Source organism: Capricornis sumatraensis, chromosome 5 (assembly GCF_032405125.1).
Source record: "Capricornis sumatraensis isolate serow.1 chromosome 5, serow.2, whole genome shotgun sequence".
In the NCBI taxonomy this organism is placed as follows: domain Eukaryota; kingdom Metazoa; phylum Chordata; class Mammalia; order Artiodactyla; family Bovidae; genus Capricornis; species Capricornis sumatraensis.
In genome coordinates this window covers 40,437,731-40,462,772 of record NC_091073.1, presented here as the reverse complement: position 1 = coordinate 40,462,772, position 25,042 = coordinate 40,437,731, and the positions used below count along the sequence as shown (strand labels likewise).

At 36.5% G+C, this 25,042-nt stretch overlaps 1 protein-coding gene across 1 annotated transcript in view; it reads right to left on the bottom strand.

Moving 5' to 3' along the window:
* The window catches only part of SEMA3D (semaphorin 3D), a 144,360-nt gene that overhangs the window by 65,877 nt on the left and 53,441 nt on the right, over positions 1-25,042 (bottom strand). The window contains exons 5-7 of the mRNA XM_068973015.1: positions 21,309-21,402; positions 17,602-17,727; positions 2,689-2,831 (exon numbers count right to left, since the gene is read on the bottom strand). Of these exons, the coding sequence (XP_068829116.1) occupies positions 2,689-2,831; positions 17,602-17,727; positions 21,309-21,402 (363 nt within the window). The remainder of the gene's footprint in view (positions 1-2,688; positions 2,832-17,601; positions 17,728-21,308; positions 21,403-25,042) is intronic.

Sequence of the window (25,042 nt, the reverse complement as noted above, 5' to 3'; positions counted from 1 at the left end):
TCCCTTTTTCAGGGGAATCTTCCCAATCCAGGGATTGAACCCAGGTCCCCAGCATTGTGGGCAGATTCTTTACCACCTGAGCCACCAGGGAAGCCCAAGAATACTGGATAGGTAGCCTATCCCTTCTACAGCAGATCTTTCCAACCCAGGAATTGAACTGGGGTCTCCTGCATTGCAGGCAGATTCTTGACCAGCTGAGCTACCAAGGAAGCCTCCCCAAAAGAAAACAAAACAATAACAACAAGAACAACAAAAGCTTAGTATTTCCTAAAAAATACCCTTGTGGAATAAGGATATCCTGGTGGAACAAATAGTATAAAGGAAAAGCTTTATACTCAGGAAAAGCTCATGTTACTGAAAAGCTTTGTAAATTCAGTACAGTGGACAGTTAGTCTTAACTCTCTCTAGCATGCTCTCTTCCTTCTTAGATCTTTTTTAATTGAACATCATGTTGTTTCACGGCATAGACATACATTATGTTACTATTTGTCGAAAACAGAAAAACAGTATTATAATAACCTTTTGGATTAAAAAAAAATGAAACAGAGGAATAAATATATTCCCAAAAGTGTCACAAAAATATTGTGTGTGTGAAAATAATGTATAATAGCAACCATGATGATGCTCAATAGCTATTTTTTAAAATTAAACTTGTTATTCTTTTGCAGGACTTTTTTTTTTAAGATTTCAAATCATTTTTAATCTTGCCAGTGAAATCTTAGGAGTGCTTACTTTTTACTAAGCTAATCCTAAATTATTAGGTAAGTTAGAAACTTGGACAGGGCAGGACAGAAATTAAGAAATTACAAAGATGCATTTAGAACCAAATATTGCAAACATTGACCAGTGGATCATACGTGTAGCAGGAAATTTTGAAGATGGTGCTAACTGAAGACAGGGATTGAGTAAAGAGATGCATCAATTTAAGAATAACCTCTATTTCATTTTTTTGAAGGAAATTCGTCCATCTCACATTCTTATTTGATCTCACAATTTGTTAGCTTTTTTATCCAAACATAATAGCATGGCAAAATCTTGCTGTGTGGTCTCAGAAGTTTTTTGTGATAGAAAGACTCATATTTCAGTCTCTGTTTTTTCAGTTCTATTGGAGTTTGTCCATAAATAAAATAACCCATGCTGATACTTAAAGTCTAGATTATATTTTTATAATACAAATGTATAAATGGGGCAACCTGTGTATTTCTTCACTTCTAAAGTTAACTTTCAGTATATTTAATATGAGGGTAAAAACATGACTTTGTTATAAACAAATTTCTATTAAATAGAATCGACCTATCAAGAAATAAGTATTGGACTGGTTCGCAAAGCTAATACTTGTTATATGTGTTCATCACAAAGTGACTCTTAAAATACATCTAACTGTTGTAAATCTCTCGTGACATACTTATTATGGTTCATGTGTACAAATGATGTCCATCCACAGCACAGCCTCCGGGCTGGGGTACTGTTGTGCTAAGGCATGCTTCAGTACACTCACATACTACGACTACTCCAAGCAATGGCCATTCATCTCCAGGAGAGAGACTTCAAGAGAAATGACTGTGAATTCTTAAGACTTTGAAAGAATGAGGATGCTTTTCAGAGACTGTCCCCTGGGGGTGAAGGGATCAATGGGAGACAGCATTACTGGCTAGGACACTAGATAAAGAATGATCTGCACTCACAAGTTTGGTCTCTTTCAAAAACTGTGTTTTCATTAGCACTTTTAAGGGCAATGAAGGTTTGTGTTTCTGTCCCTGGAAGTGTTCAAAAGCCTGAGGGCACAGGTTGAGAAAAAAAAGTGATAGGCTCAGATGGAAGAAAATGAAAAGTTTGTACAAGACCAAAGAAACCTTCCCACTGAGAGTATTTATTAAGTTAACAGCTCTTCCTCTTAATAACTGAGTTAATGCCGAAGGTGTCTGGATATTTAAGAAAAGTGATTTTAGTGAAGATAAATCCACACTAACAAAAGAATATGCTGTAAAGTATGATCGCAGTAGTATTTTTATTCTATAAAGCTTGTATTTACATGACAGCTTTGATGGCACAAAATGGAAGTGTTTCATAGAGTTTCTGTTTTCTTGTAATTTCCACAAAATGGTAGTATTAAAAATTTCAGTTTTCTTCAAATGTTTTGCTCTTTGGTTTATTTGTGTTTCCTTCTTATCACGTTTTTCTCTCAGAACCTAATCTAGATTAATGCTCTACAAAATAAATAGTAAGATTATAACTACATTTTCAACTTATTATGCAAAAATATATAATTTTACATGCGATGTGTTTTGATTAAAAACTATGGGATATGATTCTGCTAGTGATGCTGCTACTATCTATTTAAAAATAAGATTATTTAATGTACAAAACATTTTAATGTCCACGGATCAGGACAATGCAGTGGTCTTACTGGGAATAGTGATAGCTGGCAGAGGTGTAGCCCACCAATAAAAAGGAGCAAACTGCCAAGCAGAGCTAACTCAAACCTGCAAACAGCTCAGGGATTTGAAAAAATAATTTTTAACATTGGAAAATTTTTGATTCTTTTCCGTTTTGGATCTCAAAGATTATATGTATAGGATAACATGAATTTACTCTGCCATTTATGAATAATGGGATTAACTTCAAAATTACATGGTTAATTATTCATACATATACACATATGCCTAAAGTAAAATAAATATATCATACCTTACAAACTCTTCCAACTCGAGAAATGATGGTCTTATCAGAAGTACTCCCTTCTTGAGATGATTCACGAAAAAAGAAATATATTTTATCATCATCTGGATTATAGGTGTCTGGGATGGGGAAAGTTCCAATAAATTTTGCTCCTGTTTGGAAGAAAAGAAGCTCTACATTAAAATACTGAAATAATTCAGCCACAATAATACTGGTATCTTTTGTATATAAAACAATTAGCAGCAGAATAAAAAACATGAATGAAATGTGGAAGTGAGGCATATACACAAATAAACATGACACAAAGTAGGAACAGGTATTCGCACAAAGAAGTTTTGAACAAGTTCTTTAGGACTCCAGAGACCAGGTGGGAACATGACTGGCTGAGATTCATAATTATCTCAGTTCAACTGAATTACACATAAAGTCCTTTTTTCAAACCGAGAGAGTCAATGATTTTATACTTTCCTTGTTTATGATTGGACTTTTATATTTTCCTTTTTTATGATCGGTTTTTCAACCAGTTTCCATTATGAAGAGGTCAGGAAAAACTATAAACATATCTCAGATTTTGATATATTATGATGTTATTTGCTGAAGTTTGTGTAACTGCCAAAAAAACTCAACCAACCAGTAAAATGCTTGGGTTGACTTCAGTGTTGGCTCTGAGGACACTCTTTCCAAGTTTATATCCTGTCTCTGCCACTTACTGGAAAGGTGACCTTATGCAAAAAATCTTTTACTTCTCTATTCCTCAATTTTCTCATACCTAATATGAGGTTACCGATATCATCATATCTAGGGTCACTAATATGATAATCAAGTAAATTAATACATGTAAAGCATTTACTATCCAGTAGTGTCTGACACATAATAAGGATTTAATAAATGTTATTCATTATTAAAATGACTGGGATGATAATAATGATTATTAGGGCCACAAACAAGAGAATGATGGAAAATTGAGCATTTTCACACAATTGTTATCAATTGTATAACATGTAGTTATTAAAAATGAAGCAGTTCTAAATGTACTGGCAGGGAAAATTGTCCATGATGCATATCAAGCAAAAAAAAATGATGGCAATACAATTAGCTCCTTTGCAGTTGCATCAGTGACAAGTCAATTTGGGTTACTAATGCCTTGTTTAAAAAGTACTTGGCCTTTTAAGTCTTAGTTTTATATAAATGAGAGTTAACCATTTATATGGTCAACATACAGATCTGGGAGTAACAGATCTGTTATTGGATGATACTAGTTCAGAAATAAACATTTTGATTAATAAAAATCATTTGATTAGAGGAAAGACAAAAATTGGTTAATGAGGAATAAAGGACTTCAATTAAGTAGAATATACAAGATGCCTGGAAGAAAGCAATGAGCACTCTTTAGGAAGTAGAAGCAGGAATGAGAGAAAACAAAGTTTCCCAAAAAATAAATATAATAAGTAGGAGGTGAAAAAGTAACACTGCTTTTGTTTTGATCAGGGCCCTGATTGCCAGGTTCCCCATGGTATTAAAACCCATGCCCCTGCAAATACACAACAGTTGATCAATAGCCCAGGAAACAAGACTTCACAAAAGACTCCTTCAACAGACAAAAGTTAAAGTTTGATTCTAAGTGATGAGTAGTTCAGTCTTTATCATCCCAGCCTCTCTGGGTCAACCCTGGGTCTCCCATCCAGTCTCTTCTCTGCTTAAATGTGAAACCTTAAGAGGAAAAGACTGGGGTGGGTGGGTGGGAAGTATCTGCATGAACTTTCTCCCTTTTATTTTTTGTCATTTCCTTGTTCTTTCCCTGGAATTTAGAACTCCAGTGGATTTTTATGTTCTCAATAATCTCACTTTGATATGGTTCTAAATTACACAAAAAAATTTATAGAAAATCACATAGCATTTTAAAAATTTTCTTTTATAATTAATCTTAAGTTAGCAAGTTCCATTAACAATTCTACAGAAGGCTTTTTGTTTTTCCCTCCAGCCCTGCTTTTAAATTGTTGATACATCACAAATAGTTTTGAATATCTGAGCAAAGTTAAAATTCTTTTTAGTCACAAATTAATTTTTGATTTAAATATATCATGTTTTCTTTAAAAAATATTTCTGTGGAAATAAAATTTCTTATAAATGTAGCATTAGGATTCCAGCATATTCATAAAAAGTAATGATATATTTGATTACTACTATATGCAAAGGCACTTAGAACAAGAAAAACTTCTAGGATCAAAGAACACAAAGTGAGCAAAAATTGACTCTTTGTTCAGTTACAATCTGGATAAAGAAAATACTGACAGAAGGCCAAGATATGGCTAAGAAGAAGGGCCAGTCTTGATGTTTCCAATGACTTGAAAAGATTGGAACAATGAGTAGAGAAAAGGACAACCAATTGTGGGTTTCCACAGGCACAGATCAGGTATTGATAATAATATATAGCACCTTTTTGAATTTACAGATGCCTCAATTCAATGCGACTGACCTGGATACAAATCTCCTGCTGCACTGGCATGTATATTTTTAAAATATATAAATGAAATAAATAAAACCCCATAGGTGATTTTTACAAGGATTTGTAAAAATTCTTATTTAAGAGTCACTGCCATAGATTACCATTTCATATACAGGAAAAGAACATAGACAGGACTCATTAACCCTAGGTCAGTCATGCAGATGCATGGATGGACAGGAGGAGTGAAGACTTTAATACAAAGTATTCATAATTAGACAGGGACAAAAAAGGAATAAAATGGAAACTATACAGAAAGATGATCTCCCCAGGTTGGTAGGTGCCCAATATGCTACTGGAGATCAGTGGAGAAATAACTCCAGAAAGAATGCAGAGATGGAGCCAAAGCAAAAACAGCACCCAGTTGTGGATGTGACTGGTGATAGAAGCAAAGTCCAATGCTGTAAAGAGCAATATTGCATAGGAACCTGGAATGTCAGGTCCATGAATCAAGGCAAATTGAAAGTGGTCAAACAAGAGATGGCAAGAGTAAATGTCGACATTTTAGGAATCAGCAAACTAAAGTCGACTGGAATGGGTGAATTTAATTCAGATGACCAGTATACCTACTACTATGGACAAGAATCTCTTAGAAGAAATGGAGTGGCCACCATAGTCACAAAAGACTCCAAAATGCAGTACTTGGATGCAATCTCAAAAATGACAGAATGATCTCTGTTTGTTTCCAAGGCAAACCATTTGACATCATGGTAATTCAAGTCTATGCAACAAGCAGTAATGCTGAAGAAGCTAAAATGGTTCTGTGAAGACCCACAAGACCTTTTAGAACTAACAACCAAAAAAGATGTCATTTTCATAAAGGGGACTGGAATGCAAAAGTAGGAAGTCAAGAAACCCCTGGAGTAACAGGCAACTTTGGCCTTGGAGTAGAGAATGAAGCAGGGCAAAGGCTGATAAAGTTTTGTCAAGAGAATGCACTGGTCATAGCAAACACCCTCTTCCAACAACACAAGAGAAGACTCTACACATGGACATCACCAGAAAGATGGTCAATACCGAAATCAGATTGATTATATTCTTTACAGTCAAAGATGGAGAAGTTCTATACAGTTAGCAAAAACATGACCAGGAGCTGACTGTGGCTCAGATCATGAACTCCTTATTGCCAAATTCAGAGTAAAATTGAAGAAAATAGGGAAAACCACTAGACCATTCAGGTATGACCAAAATCAAATCCCTTAGGATTATACCGTGGAAGTGACAAATAGATTCAAGGGATTAGATCTGATAGACAGAATGCCTGAAGAACTATGGATGGAGGTTTGTGAGATTATACAGCAGACAGGGATCAAGACCATCCCCAAGAAAAATAAATGCAAAAAAGCAAAATGGCTGTCTGAAGAGGCCTTACAAATAGCTGTGAAAAGAAGAGAAGTGAAAAGGAAAGGTATACCCATTTGAATGCAGAGTTCCAAAGAACAGAAAGAGAGATAAGAAAGCCTTTCTCAGTGATCAGTGCAAAGAAATAAAGGAAAACAAAAAGAATGGGAAAGACTAGAGATCTCTTCAAGAAAATTAGAGATACCAAGGGAACATTTCATGCAAAGATGGGCTCGATAAAGGACAGAAATGGTATGGATCTAACAGAAGCAGAAGATATTAAGAAGAGGTAGCAGGAATACACAGAAGAACTATACAAAAAAGATCATGACCCAGATAATCATGATGGTATGATCACTCACCTAGAGCCAGACATCCTGGAATGCAGAGTCAAGTGGGCCTTAGGAAGCATCACTACGAACAAAGCTAGTGGAGGTGATGGAATTCCAGGTGAGTTATTTCAAATCCTAAAAGATGATGCTATGAAAGTGCTGCACTCAATATGCCAGCAAGTTTGGAAAACTCAGCAGTGGCCACAGGACTGGAAAAGGTCAGTTTTCATTCCAATCCCAAAGAAAGGCAATGTCACAGAATGCTCAAACTACCACAGAAGTGCACTCATCTCACATGCTAGTAAAGTAATGCTCTGATTCTCCAAGCCAGGCTTCAACAGTGTGTGAACTGTGAACTTCCAGATGTTCAAGCTGGATTTAGAAAAGGTAGAGGAATGAGAGATCAAATTGCCAACATTCACTGGATTATTAAAAAAGCAAGAGAGTTCCAGAAAAACATCTATTTCTGCTTTATTGACTATGCCAAGGACTTTGACTGTGTGGAACACAACAAACTGTGGAAAATTCTGAAAGAGATGGTAATACCAGACCACCTGACCTGCCTCTTTAGAAATCTGTATGTAGGTCAGAAAGCAACAGTTAGAACTGGACATGGAAGAACAGACTGGCTCCAAATAGGGAAAGGAATACATCAAGGCTGTATATTATTACCCTGCTTATTTAACTTGAGTAAATCATGAGAAACACAGGCTGGATGAAGCACAAGCTGAAATCAAGATTGCTGGGAGAAATATTAATAACTTTGAATATGCAGATGATACTACCCTTAAAGCAGAAAGTGAAGAAGAAATAAAGAGCCTCTTGATGAAAGTGAATGAGGAGAGTGAAAAAGTTGGCTTAAAGCTCAACATTCAGAAAACTAAGATCATAGCATGTGATCCTATCACTTCATGGCAAACAGATGGGGAAACAGTGGCAGACTTTATTTTGGGGGGCTCCAAAGTCACTGCAGATGGTGATTGCAGCTATGAAATTAAAAGACACTTACTCCTTGGAAGAAAAGTTATGACCAAGCTTAGGCATAACCTAAGAAAAGTTATGACCAACCTTAAAAGCATTACTTTGCCAACAAAGATCCATCTAGTCAAATTTATTGTTTTTCCAGTGGTCATGTATGAATATGAGAGTTGGACTATAAAGAAAGCTGAGGGCCAAATAATTGATTCTTTTGAACTGTGGTGTTGGAGAAGACTCTTGAGTCCCTTGGACAGCTAGGATTTCAGAAATGATATAGAAATTATAGGAATACAATTGGCTTGTTTTATCTCAACAAATACATAAGCTTAAAATGGGGACGACACAAGTAGAATTTATCATAGTGCTTAAAAGAACTTAAGTAGAAGTTATCTACATGTAGCCTGATGACCCTTTGTAATTTTAGTATCAGAACTACTGCCATGATTGAGTTGAATTTATACTTTTAAAAATAACACAGTAAGTGTTAGTCACTCAGTCAGGTCCAACTATTTGCGACCCCATGGATTGTACACGCTCTTCTATCCATGGAATTCTCCAGGCAAGAATACTGGAGTGGGCTGCCATTCCTTTCTCCAGGGGATCTTTCCAACCCAGGGATCAAATCCGGATCTTCCACATTACAGGCAGATTCTTTACTGTCTGAGCCACCATGGAAGCCCATGATTGAGCTAAATTTATAGTTTTAAAAATAACATAGTGGTACAAAATTTGCAGTCTTCTCTCTTCAGAGAGAAAAAGAGATCTCAGTGATTTAAAACAGAAAATCATTACAAGTAAAAAGGATTTTTACTGTGAGAGAAAGAGTTGTTTGTAAAACTTTCCTCAGACACACAGATGGAAGCAGCAGTTATATGGGCTGATTGGTGTTCTCTTATTTGCGGAATTCAACAAACAAAACACAGCTCTACAACAGAATGGAATGTACTCTGCCTGAAAGCAATACAAATAAACATGTTAATTCATATTCTATTGTAGAAATGCACAGAAGAGCCTCTTTGGCTATGCAAAACATTATCCAGGTGTTGTTGCTAGGTATTGCCATTTGAAAAGGTCAAAAGTTAAAGTATGACACTAGTCCCCATTCCAGAAATTTCTTTATAATATTAGTGAGGCAAAATAGAGTACATGTTTTTCCAAGTTATATTTCTTTTAAATTTCAACTAATATATAACATAGATGATCTTACTGTGTTTATTCAGTGACTGTTGTTTTGGATTGATATTGGATTCTTAAATGTTGGTTCTTTTTCATGTAAAAATTATTACTGTAAGAAAATTATTTTGGGAGTACTGTAAACAAATTAAATGGTGGAAGTATTTAAGCCAAATATTTATTATTATGTGAAGAAATCTAATTATGAAAAAAAAAAGCATTAGTATCCAACAGTACACTATTCTGTGATTTAAATAATAAGTAATTTTGAGTTAAAAATAAATACCAGTTTTAAGAAAGAGAATTTTCTTTCTCACAGATTCAATTGAGGTCCTATGTCTTAGAATATTGATGTTAGTATTTTATGATAGAAACTCTTTTCTGACTTGTTGCCAAGTTTATGTAAAAGTAGATATCATTTCACCAGTATATGACATGCATAGTTGGATTAAATAATTTAAATTCATACCAAGAGACACCTGTGCTTTATTAGAGTACGTTTCTCCCATTTGGCATTTGAAACACATGTCTTAATAGGGATGGAGTTTGAAATCGTGCATTTTCACAACCTAACTTTTAGCATGACATCAAGAGACCCTGCCAAATGAAAATGGCATAAATCCATATGGCCTGATGAAAGCACATCACTTTCATTTCTCCTTATGAACATTGTTTCACCCAGATGAGTACACCTACAACAGGACTTAAGACATAGTGAGTTCCTTATTTTCCTTTATTTCTTCTTGTAGTGTCTTTTTCCTACCACTTTTGAAAAATGTTATCCTTCTGTGTGGGAAAACAATTTATAGACAAGAGCACTCCAAGAGAAACTTCAAATGAAAACTGTCTCCACATGTTGGAAATAAAAATTTTAAAACAAAAGTTCTCATCTACTCCAGGAAAGAAAACAGAAACATATGCAACTGAGGCGTCATTGTTTGTTTTCATTATCCAAATGGTCATACTTCTTACTTTCATCTCAAAATTCTCATGAAAAACGTCTAATGTGTTTGAGTAACCCTCTGACTTGTAGATTTCCTTAAATGTTCTAAGATTAAGTTGATAAAGAAAAGTGTGGAAGTATCTAAGACTTTGTCTAGAACAGCCATAGGGTTCACCTTCACAAGTTTTCAGCCTCCTGGTGAGGGATTTAATAGATGGATTCATTTCTCAAAGAAGGAATCAGGAGTCATACTTCTTATGTCTTCTGGCATTGGATTAGACAAAGTAATGAATGATGCAATAATATATAAAAGAAAGTAGTTAGACATTGACACTGGCCCCATTATTTGAAACATCAAGTACCTGTCAGTTCTTAGTAACTGAACAAAACCCCAGAGTGAGTTTCACATCTACATGCTAAATAAGTAGTCAAGAAAATTTACACATTGTATTATATGATTGTGGATTGCACTGTGATATGTGACAGGTATTACACTATCTGATTATGCTATGTACATAATTAATAAAAAGTATACTTTAGACCAACCTAGATAGCATATTAAAAAGCAGAGACATTACTTTGCCAACTAGACATTACTTTCCATCTAGTCAAGGCTATGGTTTTTCCAGTGGTCATGTACAAATGTGAGAGTTGGACTGTGAAGAAGGCTGAGCGCTGAAGAATTGATGTTTTTGAACCGTGGTGTTGGAGAAGACTCTTGAGAGTCCCTTGGACTACAAGGAGACCCAATCAGTCCATTCTAAAGGAGATCAGTCCTGGGTGTTCATTGGAAGGACTGATGTTAAAGCTGAAACTCCAATACTTTGGCCACCTCATGTGAAGAGTTGACTCATTTGAAAAGACTCTGATGCTGGGAGGGATTGGGGGCAGGAGGAGAAGGGGACGACCGAGGATGAAATGGCTGGATGGCATCATCGACTCGATGTACATGAGTTTGAGTGAAGTCCGGGAATTGGTGATGGACAGGGATGCCTGGTGTGCTGCGATTCATGGGATCGCAAAGAGTTGGACACGATTGAGCGACTGAACTGACTTACTGACTGACACTTTAGACCAGTGCTGTCCAATAGAAATTTCTGTGATGATGGAAATATTTTATATCTGTGCTGTCCAATAAAGTAGCCTCCAGCCCACAGGGCTATTCTTGAAATATGATTTGAGTAACTAAGAAACGAAATTTTATTTAATTTTAATTAGTTTACATTTAAATAGCCATGAGTGGCTACTGTCTACCATATTGGACAGAACAGCTTTGGAGCAAGTAGCCTGGATCAGCAACTTGGCTGTGTCAGGTCCAGTTTAAAGAGGAAACAGTTTTTATCTCCATAACTGCCACCCAAATTCAGGAGACATGATATGATACTTTTGTCAGTAAGTGAAGGATGGACCGAGCAGTTGGAGACCTGAACACATCCCTTCTTCACACTGAGTCTCAATTTGTGTAATGCAAAGTTTGAATAAGATAATGTCTAACCCCCAAACACAGCTCCTTTAACAACCATTGCTTTTTTGTCTCCCTATATTCCTGACACTATCCAGATGACTCCTCTGACCTCTATCTTTGGATACTAGGCTGACTATATCTGGAAAATGGCCACTTCTGAAAATGGAGAATAGAAATGTCCCCTCAACAAAGTCAATCTTTTCCCTTAGCTTGTCTTTACAAGAATCTCATATAGTTTCTGTCATTTTTCCCTTACTCTGCCATAGTTTCCTTGCACCAGGAAGCTTCTGACTGACTGAGTCTACTGACACATTGTGCTCTTCTGATTCTGCCCAGCTGCTGCTGCTGCTGCTGCTGCAAGTCGCTTCAGTCGTGTCCGACTCTGTGCGACCCCATAGACGGCAGCCCACCAGGCTCTCCCATCCCTGAGATTCTCCAGGCAAGAACACTGGAGTGGGTTGCCATTTCCTTCTCCAATGCATGAAAGTGAAAAGTGAAAGTGAAGTTGCCAGTCACGTCCGACTCTTAGTGACCCCATGGACTGCAGCCTACCAGGCTCCTCCATCCATGGGATTTTCCAGGTAGGAGTGCTGGAGTGTGGTGCCATTGCCTTCTCCATCTCGCCAGACTATCCCTTAGCAAATGTTCACAATATTGACTAAGCTGTGTACGGTGCTCACATTGCTTGCCTAACCCACATGTTCTCTATTTGCTATGGTCTCCACAAGCACATCTTCAGTTTGCTGTTGCTCAACATGGCATGGAGATATGGACCCTGATTGTAATGAGGCTGCAAGAGCAGCAGATGGGCAACCACAAGGTGAGAATTTAGATTGGTGGACTGTATCGTACAATAGAAAGAATAAAGTGTCTAGAGCTAGAGACACCTACTTGAGTTTCAATTGCACAATAACTGTCTCACCACAGACTATTAATCTGATTTCTAATCTACCCCCAACTGTAAAGTGGAAATAGTAATTCTCTCAAAATTATACCACTAACTGAGATAATACTTTAAAAGTGCCTAATAACAGTGACTAGGATGGAAGCTATATAAAATTAATTTGAAGCATAAGAGACCAGATATAGAGAAATGGGTTAACAAACAAAATAGTGGCAATAAAACAGAGACAAGGTGATGGAGACCTAAAGAAAGATGGTGGCCATGGAAAAAACAAGGTCAACCAATATTTTGAAGGAAGTAAAGGCTCTTAGTGATAGATTAGATAAAGGGAGATAAAGGAGAGGAAGAAATTAAAGATAGCTTCAAGGTTACGTGGTGGATGAAATTAAGAATGTTAAGATAGATTAAAATCAGGAAATAGGTGAGGGCAGTTTAGAAAGGGAAAACAAGAAAATTTTGAACTAGATTCCCAGGCTTTTAGATTTTAAATCCTATTATTGTTTTCTACATCTATTTACTATTCAAAGAAACTCAAGCAAAAGTTCACTAAGCAACTTGTATAAATCTCAAATGATTTTAATGGCACAATCAAGGCCAAGGCTTAGGTATCTTATTCCCATATTTAGCAACTAGTTCCTTTTGTTTAAACTGAGATGAAAATGTAAGACATTCAAATAAATATTTTTAAGATAACTTAGTTACAAGAAGGGGCTTCCCTGGTAGCTCAGCTGGTAAAGAATCCGCCTGTCATGCAGAAGACTCCAGTTTGGTTCCTGGGTTGGAAAATCTTCTGGAGAAGGAAATGGTACCCCACTCCAGTATTCCTGCCTGGAGAATCCCATGGACAGAGGAGCTTGGTGGGCTACAGTCCACGGGTTGCAAAGAGTCGGATATGACTGAGTGACTTCACTTTCACTTTCACTGGTAGCTCAGATGGTAAAGCATCCGCCTGCAATGCAGGAAACCTGCATTAAATCCCTGGGTGGGACGATCCCCTGGAGGAGGGCATGACAATCCACTCCAGTGTTCTTGCCTGGAGAATCCCCCTGGACAGAGAGGAGCCTGGCGGGCTACAGTCCATGGGGTCAAAAAGAGTCGGACATGAATAAGCAATTCAGCACAGCACAGTTACAGGAAAAGGTTGAAAATAAAGTTTGAGAAAACACTAAAACAGAGAAAACATTTAAAGCTATTAGAATAGATAAGATCACAGAATTACAGAGACAGAGGAAGAACAGATGATTAATACCTAAAAATGCTAAGTATTAAACAGATGTCAGAGAATCAGAGCACCCAGGTCTTTAGTCCCACCTGCTGCCTCTCTCACCTTCAGGAATAATGACGATGAGGGTAATGACAATATTGACACTGAATTGCTTTTACAATTGTCTTTCATCAGACTTCCCTATACAATTTAATTCTTGTAACACCCTGCGAACAGATACTATTATTACGCCAAATTGTTATTTTTATTTTTTAAATGTGTTATTGATTTCTTTTGGCTGCACTACGCAGCATGTGAGATCTTAGTTTCCTGGCCAGGGATCGAATTTGGGCCCTCAGCAGTGAAAGCACTGACCTGCCAGAGAATTTCGCAGAGAATTTATGCCAAATTTTTAGACAAAAAATTTAAATGCTCAGAAAAGTTTGACTAAAGTCACAAAAAAATGATGGTCATTATTTAAACTTAGGTAATAAAGTTACACATAAACAGAGCTGTAATTTATGTCTAACTTCAGACACCTCAGAGTTAAAGAACAGCAAATGTAAACTGAAAATGTCCAAGGCAGACCAGGTTATACCATCCCTCTTATTATGAAAATTAAAAGATGCTTGAAATTAAAAGATGATTGCTCCTTGGAAGAAGAGCTGTGACAAACCTAGCCAGCATATTAAAAAGCAGAGACATTACTTTGCCAACAAAGGTCCATGTGGTCAAAGCTATAGTTTTTCCAGAAGTCACGTACAGTTGTGAGAGTTGGACCATAAAAAGGCTAAGCACCAAAGAACTGATGCTTTCTAATTGCAGTGCTGGAGAAGACTCTGGAGAGTCTCTTGGACAGCAAGGAGATCAAACCAGTCAGTCCTAAAGGAAATGACTCTGAATATTCATTGGAAGGGCTGATGCTGAAGCTGAAACTCCAATATTTAGGCCACGTGATACGAAAAACTGACTCATTTGAAAAGACCTTGATGCTGGGAAAGATTGAAGGCAGGAGGAGAAGGGGACAATGGAGGATGAGATGGTTAGACGGCATCACTGACTCAATGGACATGAGTTTGGGCAAGTTCAGGGAGATGGTGAAGGAGAGGGAAGCCTGGCGTGCCATGGTGCATGGGGTCACAAAGAATCTGTCCCAGCCAAGCAACTGAACAACAAGGACAAAGGAATCTGCCTTAAACATTCTACAAGTATAAATGATAATTCTAATTCTTCATCAGTTTCCTGCATTCAATTCAGTGAGACTTCTACTTTCTCCCTCCAATTACTTCCTTTCCACTGACTTCCATAATTGCAAAGTTTTCTCAGTACCCCAAATCTTCTCTTGCTCATATCCTTGGTTTTCTCTATTCCCAAACAATATCTTCTATTTTAATTATTTGTCGCTGTATAGTCCCACATCCACCTCCACTGCCACCACTTTTGTTCTCTAGTTGATGATGGACAGGGAGGCCTGGTGTGCTGCAATTCCTGGAGTTGCAAAGAGTTGGACATGACTGAGCGACTGAACTGAATTGAACCTCATTTTACTATCTTTGGTGTAATGGCCCTTCTCTCTTTGTCTTCCTCCTTACTTCCCTTCCTATTATTATCATTTATCTCTATAAAAAACAAAGATATGATTCTCTTGTTAAGATTAGGGAATTAGTAAAAGGAATCCAAAAGATACAACTTTCCAGTTATAAAATAAGTAACTTTTGGAGATGTAATATACATCATGATGACTATAATTAATAACAGTTTATTGAATATTTGAAAGTTGCTAAGAGTAAATCTTAAGTTTTCATCACAAGAAGGAAAATTCTCTATAGGTATTGACAGAAGTTAGCTAGACTTATTATGGTGATCATTTCACAATATATACAAGTATCAACTATTATGTTGTACACCTGAAACTGGTGAAATGTTATTTATCAATTATACCTTAAAAAAAAGACACACAAAAAAAGAATTAAACCTGTCAACAGATGAATGGATAAAGAAGGTAAAGAAGATATGGAATATTTATACAAAATGGGATAATACTCAGCCATTAAAAAAAATGAAATAATGTCATTTGCAGCATTATGGATGGAACTACAGATTATTATATGAAGCAAAATATGGAACCTAAAATACTACACAAATGAACAAATCTGTGAAACAGAAACAGATTCACAGATGTAGAGAACAGGTTGCCAAGGGCAAGAGGGGTGGGAGATGAAAGGACTGGGAGTCTGGGATTAAGAGATGCAAACCAGTATATACAGGATGGATAAACAACAAATTCCAACTGTATAGCACAGAGAGCTATATTCAATAGCTATATTGAATATATCTGATTCACTTTGCTATATAGCATAAATTAATGCAACATTGTAAATCAATTATACTTCAATAAAATAAAAAACTGAAATAAAAAATTAAATAATAGATAACTTCAAAATAGTTTCAGGAAACATTCACAGATTTTCAGTCCCATCAACCATCTCTTCTGATGTTCTGGGCATTCATCATCCAGGAGGTCGGCAACCCTCCCCTATAATCCCTGCAGGCCCAATGGGCAGAACAGCATTCAGTATATCATAGGACCTAAAAGCTGCTCATCAGTAACAAGTTAAACCAACACAAGTTTCCTACTTTGTAAATCTCTTCTCATAGCACTAAGAACAGCATGCTAGACAAATAAAAGCTGAATACATATTTCTCACATTTATTGTCTTAGCAATACTGCTGACTTCTGAACATTCCACCAGTAAGGAAAAAATAGAATAATCTCTTAAATGAGTGGCAATATGATGACATTTACCATCCCAAGACTGGGAAATACAATTTATACTTGACTTTAAAGCCATACTATTTTGTTACCTGAAGAGATAACTAAGCTTTTCTGCTGGTAAAATCTAAGGAGTCATTCTCAAACCAAGTTATTGCCACAAAAACCTCACAATATTCAAGGATATGGTCCTGCCTTGCATAAGTGTTAAGAAGTTAACAGTAATCACTTAGTTGGGGATATTCTAAGTTTGTTTACTCTATTAATAGGGTTCTCTCTTGGTCAATGGATCACATTGTTGTGTAAACAAATGGATCTGGAGGTTTTGACTAAAGAAATGTTTTAAAAGTGTTTTTCCCTTTTGTTTATGTTGTCACTGCTTGAATGATGCTGAGAGATACATAGATAGCCCCAAGGAAATCTCTACCCAGGCCTCCTCCACTAAAACCTAATATTTATGGGTTTTAGTGGGAATGGGAAATGCTGTGTGCCTGCTTAAATAGCAGTGTTAAGTTATTCTGCCATATGGTGAAGTAAGTTCCTATGTTAACTGGAAAACTGTAGAAAATTATGATAAAAACCTGACCTGTTGGAAGGCAGCAGGGCAAAAGGAAAAAGGAAAAAAAAAGGCTTTCACCATTCTTTCCATTAAATAAATTCATTCAGGAGGTCTTTTTTGTTGTTAGAAACTCTAAATGCTGTATGACCTTAAACACAAAAATAATCAAACTAATATCAATATGCTTAAAATTTTGGAGAGACATATTTTAACCAAAAGAAAAACTAATTTTTTTCAGCAAAAGAAGTTAGCATTACAATCTAACCCCTTTCTATTATGTTCATAGACAGTATTTGGCTTTCTATTATGTTCATAGACAGTATTTGGCTTAGTCATTAAAAAATAGGCTATAGGAGAAAGACTGCCAACTTGAACTCCAGCTCAGCAACTGACAAGTCCTAAGACCTTGACCGAATTACTCAACTTCTCTCTACCTCAGTTTATTTATCTTTAAAAAGCAAATAACAATAATAACACATCCCTCACATTAAAACATTGTGAATATTTTTAAAAATCAAGTAGAGCATGGAATAATGTCAAGGACCACAGCACAATAAATGTCAGCTATTATTATTATTATATACGCAATAAGTCCTAGAGATCTTTCTAACACAGTGAGGAACTCTTTCAAATGTATTTTATATATTGAGCTACATAACTTCCAAAACAAATCTGAACGAACAATCCAGAGTTTCTTATCTACTCAAAAGCAAAGGCAAAAAAATCAAAAGTGCGAAAATCACTAACCATTGAGCCAGTGGTGTTCTGAAATGTCAGTTCTGATGTAATGGTCATGAGTAGGCCCAAGGGACCGTGTGAATGCAGTATCCTTGCCAAGGAAATCAGAAGCTGTTCCAGAGTAGAGGTACTCATCTGCAAGGGAGAAAAGAATACACAGGACTTCTAAGAGTTTACCAGCAGACACTACTGAAACAGACCAATTTCACAACATGAAACCAAAGATGCTTACTGCTTACATAAGAATATATTGTTTTATAAATTTCCCCTTCAGATTTTGAAAAATCTGCTCAGCTGAAGAAAAGATAACTCAATAAACTTTGGTAAGCTGATTCCAAATACTTGAATATAAAAAAGGCCAAAGTCTCCTGAATTAATAATTACACATGCATTTAGCTTCTGTTATCTTCTTTCCCTCTCCTCACAAATAATTCAAAGATATGTCATAATTAGGAGTCGCTCTTTGTAACAACACACACACACAAATTTAAAAAGTAAACATCATAATGAAGAATGGACTGTGTAATTAGTATTTACTTAACCAACATAGCCTCAGTGACCACAACTTTTCTTTGCCTAACCTCTGCTGAAAGGGAGCTTTCAGCACTGAAGTCATACTTTGTAATTATAACATGTTGCATTCCTTGTAGCTAATCATGTTTCTAATAGTTCTGATAAACAGGAATTTCTGAAAAGGGAAAGATGTGGCCTTTCACTTCAGTTCAGATCAGTCGCTCAGTCGTGTCTGACTCTCCGTCATGTCCGACTCTTTGCGACCCCATGAATCGCAGCACGCCAGGCCTCCCTGTCCATCACCAACTCCCGGAGTTCACTCAAATTCACGTCCATTGAGTCGGTGATGCCATTCAGCCATCTCATCCTCTGTTGTCCCCTTTTCCTCCTGCCCCCAATCCCTCCCAGCATCAGGGTCTTTTCCAGTGAGTCAACTTTTCGCATGAGGTAGTCAAAGTACTGGAGTTTCAGCTTTAGCATCATTCCTTCCAAAGAACACCCAGGGCTGATCTCCTTTAGAATGGACTGGTGGATCTCCTTGCAGTCCAAGGGACTCTCAAGAGTCTTCTCCAACACCACAGTTCAAAAGCATCAATTCTTCGGCGCTCAGCCTTCTTCACAGTCCAACTCTCACATCCATACATGACCACTGGAAAAATCATAGCCTTGACTAGATGGACATTTGTTGGCAAAGTAATGTCTCTGCTTTTCAATATGCTATCTAGGTTGGTCATAGCTTTCCTTCCAAAGTGTAAGCGTCTTTTAATTTCATGGCTGCAGTCACCCTCTGCAGTAATTTTGGAGCCCTGCAAAATAAAATCTGACACAGTTTCCACTGTTTCCCCATCTATTTCCCATGAATTGATGGGACCAGATGCCATGATCTTCATTTTCTGAATGTTGAGCTTTAAGCCAACTTTTTCACTCTCCTCTTTCACTTTCATCAAGAGGCTATTTAGTTCCTCTTCACTTTCTGCAATAACGGTGGTGTCATCTGCATATCTGAGCTTATTGATATTTCTCCTGGCAATCTTGATTCCAGCTTGTGCTTCTTCCAGCCCAGCGTTTTTCATGATATACTCTGCATATAAGTTAAATATACCAAACTTCTTTGTCCTGTTATTTGTGTAAAGTGGATAACCATGTCTTACCAGAGACAGGGGAGAGAGAAGAGAAGAGAAGGAGGGGTGCCAGAGGCAGAGAGAGGTGGGGAAGGAGATGGAGAGTGGAAAGAATGAGGAAGAGAGGGCAGAGGAGTTTAAGATGAGGGAGAGGAGTGGAAGAAAGGACAGAAGGGAGACAGGTGGGAGAAGGGGAAAGAAAAGGTTGCAAGGGCAAGAGAGGGGAAATGGGAGTGGTGGTCCATGTTCCTGATGCAAGTTAGCACGTTGGGGGGTGGGGTATGGCAGGAAGAATGCAGTCCCCATAGTAGAACATGTTGTCCCTTTAGAAGCTAAGTTTCTGTTTCAATAAATCTTTATATTCAACTACTTTGGTTTACACTTAATAGACTAAAATTTTAAAAAATAGCTAAATCTCTACAGAGCATTTAGATTTTTTAAAGCCAATATAAGAACAACTACAATCACTAAAACTCAATTCTCTCAGAAACATATCTTTAAAATTCTGCCTTTGCATAAGTGACTCAGATATTTTCAAAAATCTTCCAATTACATCCACTGAAATAAGACTTTTAGTGAACTATGTGAGACAACCAATCTAACTATTCATAACAATCGTCAGTTTCCAAAGATGGGGGGGGCGGGGAGATACACAGACACATAAACATAAAAGAGATAAACTCAGTTATGTAGACTACAACTATTTTTTCTGGGGGGGTGGGGCACACAGTGCAACATGTGGGATCTTATTCTTTGACCAGGAATTGAACCTGTGCCCTCTGCAATAGAAAGGCAGAGTGGTAACCACTGAACCACCAGGGAAGTTCCCAGTTATATAAAGTAAATGTAGACATGGTACTGATTCCATCTCTTAAAAAATATAGTGCAAGACAATATTTCATTGTGGGGCAAATTTTTAAAAATAGAAGAACCAAACAACATCATCAGTAGAGACATAAAGGAAATACACCATTAATTTGAAATATAAAACTGCAAACATTCATTTTGCCAGGAAAAAAAAAAGTATATTTCAACATAAAAGTTGGATCTCTATATCCAGGTTTTAAAACCGTCTTCATTGTACTTAAATTACTTAGAGGTTCAGGGGTCACCAATGTCTACAGTCTATTGTTAAAGGTGTGTCAATTCCATTTAGCGGATCAGTCACAAATCATCGACCTCACTTTCTGAGGATAATGACTGAACATTAGTCACATAATTTTCAAAACACACACACTTTCACTTCAAAGAAGAGCACTGGTTCTCACAAAGTGAAAATTAAAATGTCATGGTGTGTCACTCTTGATAGCCTATTCAAACACCTGATGGACAAGCTAAATAAAAAGAGACTAAAGTCATGAACAAAACCAAGACAAAAGTAGTCCTTATAATGGCTGAAACTTAGAGGTCAGAGGTCATGTTGATAGTCTTCAGAAAAGACTTCAGACCACACAGTACCACCTTCTTTAAACATGATGTTCCCCCCGTAAGAGAATTTATGATGTATGCAAAGCAAGAGAAAACTGAATATGCCAGCAAAAATTTCACATTTCTATTAATACAATCAGGTTATGGTGAAATTGAGGAGTTACAACATTCTATTGTCTGTGCTCTATAGTTTGATTTATTTGTCTTATTAATTTATCCACTTACATCTTATTATTACTTCTCCCACTCAAATATTCAATATATTTTATAATATATTATGTTCAAGGAACTGCTAAATTTAACTGCCATAATGAACCAAATAGAGATATATAAGCTAAATATAAGAAAATCTGAGTTATCTATATGTAAAATTATAGCACACATGAATGTCGTTTGCATTAAACGCATTTCAGCCTTTTCAATCTGAAGTTCATTTAAAATGTAACTGTGCAGACATTAAGGATTACTAGAGACTCATTTTATGGATAAGGAGCTAAATACAGAGAGACGTGACACTAAAAAACTACCACCAAACAGTCAGTGGATGATTAATCCAAAATAATCTTTAACTCACTAAGACAGTGTGGTTGAATCTACACACATCCTTTTTTAGAAAAACACCTAAAAGCAAGAAGTATCCTTTGCTGCTCTTACCTGTCATTACTGAAGCAAAAGGCTGCTGAGGATCAAAGGGACATTTCAGTCTGCCAGACTCCAAATTGTGTGTGTCTAGTTTGAAAATAACTTCCTGTTAAGAGAAATATTAACACAAGTGTGATTTTTTTAAAAATATGAGAATTATCAAGAACGTAGGGGATAAGAACTAAATTCTAACTCATTAATTCAACAAAAACTGAACATATAGCATGCACATCAAACTGTGCTTCTTAACTCTTCCACAAATATTATTTCTGTCAAGACTCAATTCCCATGTTTTGATCTCCATTTGCCCTAAGTAGTAATTATAATAATGAATGAATTTTTCAATGCCTTCATCAATTCATTTAGCCTGGACCACTATCATCATCAAAATTGCTATCAAGCAATCCTATTTCTTAAGTCTAATAACTAATATTGAGTCTAATAAGCCAGTTTCCTCCTCTAAGAAATAAATTTAATAATCATACTTTCAGAACTATGATGGTCTATCTACCTAAGCATCTGCAACTATACCATATTACTTAAGCCTTATGATATTTTGTAATTTTAGTGACATAAAAGTGTTGTAAGGCAGGCAGTTCATTTTCAGAGCTATTGATACATGTGGGCAAAAAAAATTCCAACGTAGTATTTTCACTATTATGAAAACACTATGCACATTAAAGCCACACAGTTATTTTGGCAGAAACATTTATTTTTATAATAGTGGCCACAGACAGAATGGCATTGCCAGACTTTTAATGGTCAGGGGAAAAAAAAAAAATCTTAGGTTGAACTTTCCAAGAAAAATATGAATGTATAATGAATATGGCCCCATGAGTTTGAGTGTTTCATAACAATGACAACACTACCATCCACAAAAAGACTGATGATTCAGCCTACAAACGCACTAGCAAAATTCAGCATTTCTGACATTCTCTCTAGAAGGCATATCTACAGAGTTATATCAGAACACATATGCAATTAAAAGAAATCATTCAGTGCCACTTATCTAGAAAGTAAGCAAAGAAGCAAAAGGGAGAGAAAAAAATTGATTATTTGGATTATTCCTTTTGTATGATGTGACATTTCACGTCTTTTTCTTTTAAACAATACTAACAGTAACTACTGCCTTATTTAAAAAATAGCAATACTAATTTAAATAGCATGAATAATGATTGCTATTTAATAGTTTTAAGAAAACAAGCTTTAATACCTTAATTGTATTTAATGTTAATACATAATAACCATGAGCAGGAATTTCATGTACATTATCTCATTGAATTGTCACCATAAATGTAAAGACGTGGCAACTTTATGAATTCCAGCTTTACAAAAGGAATATTGAGAGTAAAAGGGAGAAGGATCTTGTTCAGTATCACATAATGAATAAGAGGCAGAGGAAGAGCTTGAACTCGGGGCTGTCTCCAAAGTTCATGCTCTTAACAAATCTAACCTCAGGATTTCAAATTCATGGATTTAAAAATGTGCTGAAATTAATCTATAGACTCACCATGACCATGTAACATGATCAAGCTCAAGTATGTTTAGTTAGAACAGTTCAGCTAATGATAAGTTGTGATAGTGGCGCCTAGGCATGAAAAAAGTCCAATGAGAACACTTTTAGGGAATGTTTCCCAACTGTGGATGGGGCTAGAGATATGTCAGGAAAAAACACCTACAGAACACAGCCCTTAAGAATGTTTAAATATCATTAAGGGCACATTATTCTCCACAGGTCAAACAGAACTGTTGACTCTAAAGCCTATAATGGGACGTTGTAAAGGGAAAAAGTAAACTGAATTCTGGTGTGCCAGAAGATTATCGTAAAAAGCTAAAAAAGAAAACCCAAGAAAGTATCTGGGACAATGTCATAGTTGATGCAAAGTCCTAGATAAATCCTTATAATTGTACAGACTCCTGTTGTCAAAATGTAATATTTCATGAAATTCTCAAGATAAGCCCATAAAATTGTTATCTGTGGAAGCTAAGGACAAGGTCTCCCTTATAATCTCCTGGAGAAAGGAGAGAACAGGAAAGCAGGTTTCCTTGAGCCAGAGTCAAGGACACCAACAGGAAAATGATGTCAGAAATAAAGGCTGATACAATGGACTTCCTGAGATAAACTGAATTACATGACATTTTAACTTTTGAGACAATTTTAATTTTATAAGATTGGTCCCACCTAATTCATTACACAAAAAGCACCTGTCCAAACTACACACAGAGAAATACTGTTGAAATACAGACAGAAGAAGAAAAGAATGGAAATTTTCATCATCACAACAACTAGGCAAAGTTATTGTTAATATCATATTAATTACGAATACTATTAATATTTAAATATGAGGTTTGCAGTAGCAAAGGGAGATTCCAAAGGAAAGAACATGTTTCCAAGCTAACTATTAAAAACCTATCAGGCACCCCCAGTAGTATAGAGTAGATAGATAGATGGCAGACATTATTTTTAAATAAAGTTCATATACATACTTTGGAAATACTTGCCTTTTTACCTTTCTGTGTTCTTGTTGCCTAATACAGCTGAATATTAAGTGACCAGAATGGAGCAAGTGATATGCCAAAGCCCACGCAATCATTTTCTTATTTTATTCTTAAAATAACTCTGTGAGTTACTATTATTGTCATCATCCTTCTGCTGAATAAACAGGAGCTTAGAAAGTATATGCAGAAGGCCATGGAGCTGGTAAATGACAGGGGCCATAATTCAAACTCTGGCTCCCCATGTTCAAATTCTCAGTAGTTGTCAACAGCCCCTGACTTCTGTCCTGAAATCCAGATCCAACTGCCCACTTGGCATGACCTAAAGAGCATTTCTCAAAAGCAGAATGTATAAAACTAACTCACCATTTTCCCCACAAATTTGTTACTTGTCTCACCTCAATAAATAACACTATTCTCCAGCTCATTGCCAAAGACAGAAATCTGGGATTCATTTCAGCTGCTTCCTCTTTCTTCTCGTTGCCCCCAACACAAAAGAGTGTCCCCCAAGAAGGGGGACTCTACACCCTTCTCTCCTCCATCTCTGTATTACTGTTCCCCCTTCTAAGTCATCTTAGAAGCAACTTTATCTATTTGAGAATGTCATGCCTTCCCTCTGAGCTGGACAGTGAATCCTGGGACTAATAACTCATTTCATAAGTGGACAGTCTTCAGGCAGTGTTGCCATACAATTACCTGTCTTCCTGACTAGTGAAAAACTCACAAGGCTTAATACCCCTGTTCACTTATAACTTTCTCATTTACAGAACCTGTAAGTTTGATGGCCCCAGGGCTTTTTGACAGTATCAAGCTAAGTAATTAGCTCCTTCTAAATTCCCTTTCAGTACTTGTGAGTTTTAGAAGTTAAAGAACATTATTTGTATCCCTCAGCAGGTTTGGAGTTTGGCCTTTAGCCCCAGGCCTCAAAATACATTCAAGCTGTGGGGCTATCTCATATAATTACACCCTATGCTATGAGCCACTGTTATATATTACCCTTCATCAAAGCCAGGCAAGAGAACATTACACCAGCAACAAAGAATGATGGATTCAAGTTGCCAAGTCTCCTAGTGGTTCAGAGATTTAACTATCAGGGTTGCTTTACTGTCAAACCATTGAGTCTGGGCTGGTTAGACAAGTTGGTTAAAGAGAAAAATTTATCCAGCCACAGTTATGGGTTTAATCTCTGCTTGAATCAGTTAAATCAATGCAAAGAAACCTGTACTATGAGCCCAGACTTTACTTTCAAA